Source organism: Octopus bimaculoides, chromosome 21, assembly GCF_046866305.1.
Source record: "Octopus bimaculoides isolate indiv1 chromosome 21, ASM4686630v1, whole genome shotgun sequence".
NCBI classification, from domain to species: Eukaryota; Metazoa; Mollusca; class Cephalopoda; order Octopoda; family Octopodidae; genus Octopus; species Octopus bimaculoides.
This window is the reverse complement of record NC_142948.1, coordinates 31114492-31116991: the sequence shown is the minus strand read 5'-3', so window position 1 is coordinate 31116991 and position 2500 is coordinate 31114492. Positions and strand designations below refer to the sequence as shown.

Below are 2500 nucleotides of genomic sequence, written 5' to 3'. Positions count from 1 at the left end.
TAACGATTCTGCCAGCTCGCTGCCTTACAAATATCCAATAATGAAATCACTTAACTATAGCAGCAGAAGTAATCAATTAATTTCAGTTAAAGAAAAATCTCCTTCATCAGTGCAGAAGGCAAACTGTCGTTGTTGGCACTCCGTTGCTTACGACGTTGAGGGTTCCAGCTGATCCGATCAACAGAACAGCCTGCTCATGAAATTAACGTGCAAGTAGCTGAGCACTCCACAGACATGTGTACCCTTAACGTAGTTCTCGTGGATATTCAGCGTTACACAGTGTGACAAGGCTGGCCCTTTGAAATACAGGTACAACAGAAACAGGAAGAAAGAGTGAGAGAAAGTTGTGGTGAAAGAGTACAGCAGGCTTCGCCACCCTCTCTTGCCGGAGCGTCGTGGAGCTTTGGGTGTTTTCGCTCAATAAACACTCACAACGCCCGGTCTGGGAATCGAAACCGCGATCCTGTGACCGCGAGTTCACTGCCCTAACCATTGGGCCATTGCGCCTCCACGTAACTAAAATACTTATCTCTCAAATAACCCAAAACATATTGTCGAGTATATCTAGTAAAGGGTGTTTGGAAAATTACTTAGGATATTTTATGATGGTAGTGTGTATTCCATAAACAAATTTATAGATTACAGAATCATATCTGTCATTAACGTCGAGAAATATAAACAACATGACAATTCTCTTTTGTGGGTTATGGGGCAATTTTGCAACGGAAATACTGTATGGATGGATCTCCGTTGCGTGACTAAAGGAATACAATTAGCAGTCTAGTCAATCTCAAATCGTGAGCGTCTCTCTTATAAAGTGGAGGTCCTACTGGATAAATTTAATTCAAAATTAATATTTGAATTGAAGATTGGATGACTGCAAGTTGGTTGAAACTGAATTCATTTATCAATAAAACAAAATATAATCATATACTGAACCTAATACGCGAACAACAATTTCAAATTCTAATAAAATTATAATGCATGGAGAATAAATTAAATATACTCAGTTAATATCTACCTTGATAACTTAGAAAAGACTAAGAAAACTGTAAGTTATAATGCATTGCCAACAATCATAGTCATTCTGTAAGTAAACTCGCATGATTTCTGAAACGTCGGTTATTAAAGTATAGCATAAACGTCTAATAATACTGTGCATGAGACGACAGAATATACTTCCTTTGCGAACCAATTTCATTTTCATTAGTTTCGTACTTTATCTTTCAACAAGGATGAATTGACGCTTATATACTTTTTTTTTATCTTTAGAACTTACAAAACGAAACTACTCAAAGACTGGAATTAGAAAACCGTGTAGCGATGCTGGAAGATGAACTTGCTTTCCTCAATGACGTCCATAGTGCAGTAATGTTGCTTTTATTTTTTACTCTTTCCTGATATTTTTTCTTGTAGATGGATTGCCATGAAATTTTACTTATTTCGTTTTGCAATTTCTTCGCGGGTTCATAAAGATTTCTTGAAACAGATAGCATCAGTTCCGCAATCATTATTAACGAATCACTACTCAAGTGGTCAGTTACAGTCATCTAATTTCGTAGACTACCAGCCACAGTGTCAGTGACACGCATATCGATAAAGAATTTGGAGTTATTTACAGCTTGAACACTCATCTATAACTAAAATACTTCTCTCTCAAACGACCCATTACACATATCGTTGTCTTCCCATTGTTATATAATTATATAACAATGGGCAGACAATGCCAACTTCCCTAAGAAGGGAATAAGTAGTATTGCTTTCATTAATTTACGCTGCTGAGTTTAAATCCCTTGAAGCTGTGTTCGGAATCTGGAGGGAAAATTCACTTTGATATTTTGATAAAAGTCTTCAGTATTGACTGCATTCCTACCTTAGCCCCACAAAAAATATATACCAGTAATTTGCTGTGAACAACTTTATATTCTCATATGTACATTTCTATTTAGCATTACGTTTTCAATTTATGACAATTTCTCAATAAAAAAAAAACCTAATATTCTTTATCTCCATTTTACTGTTTTGTTTTGATTACTTTTTGCAGGAATGCAAAGAATATCAAGCAATGTTATCCAGAACACAGAAGATACCCGACTTCCAAGAATCATGGAAGTCCGAAGTTGGAAATATGGTTACTGAGTTAAGCTGTGAATATGAGGCTCAGTTGCGGCAAGCTACTGAGCAGATGGAATGTCGACATAATGAACAGGTAAAGAAACACATAGAAAGAACAAATATATTTGAAAACTTTAAAACTGTTGGAAACTTAACTTTAAAAATTGCGTTTGTTCTGCTGCTACACAATCGTTTGAAAATTCAATATTCTTACATAAACACGTAGTGTGTTTCTAAGAAAAATTTAAAGAATCTCTTTCACATTTTATAGTCACGTGGAACAGCTGCTATCAGACTGTACACATACACATATTTAAACATATGTTCAAATAACATCAATCATGTTGTTGAGAAGCTATTTTTGCATTGCTTTTTTGACTTTCTT

General features: G+C 35.4%; 1 protein-coding gene across 1 annotated transcript in view; it reads left to right on the top strand.

Annotated features, from left to right (window-relative positions):
- Positions 1–2500, top strand: part of LOC128250418 (70 kDa neurofilament protein-like) — a 16533-nt gene that overhangs the window by 5344 nt on the left and 8689 nt on the right. Inside the window, exons 3-4 of the mRNA XM_089339447.1 lie at positions 1273–1368; positions 2045–2209. Of these exons, the coding sequence (XP_089195573.1) occupies positions 1273–1368; positions 2045–2209 (261 nt within the window). The remainder of the gene's footprint in view (positions 1–1272; positions 1369–2044; positions 2210–2500) is intronic.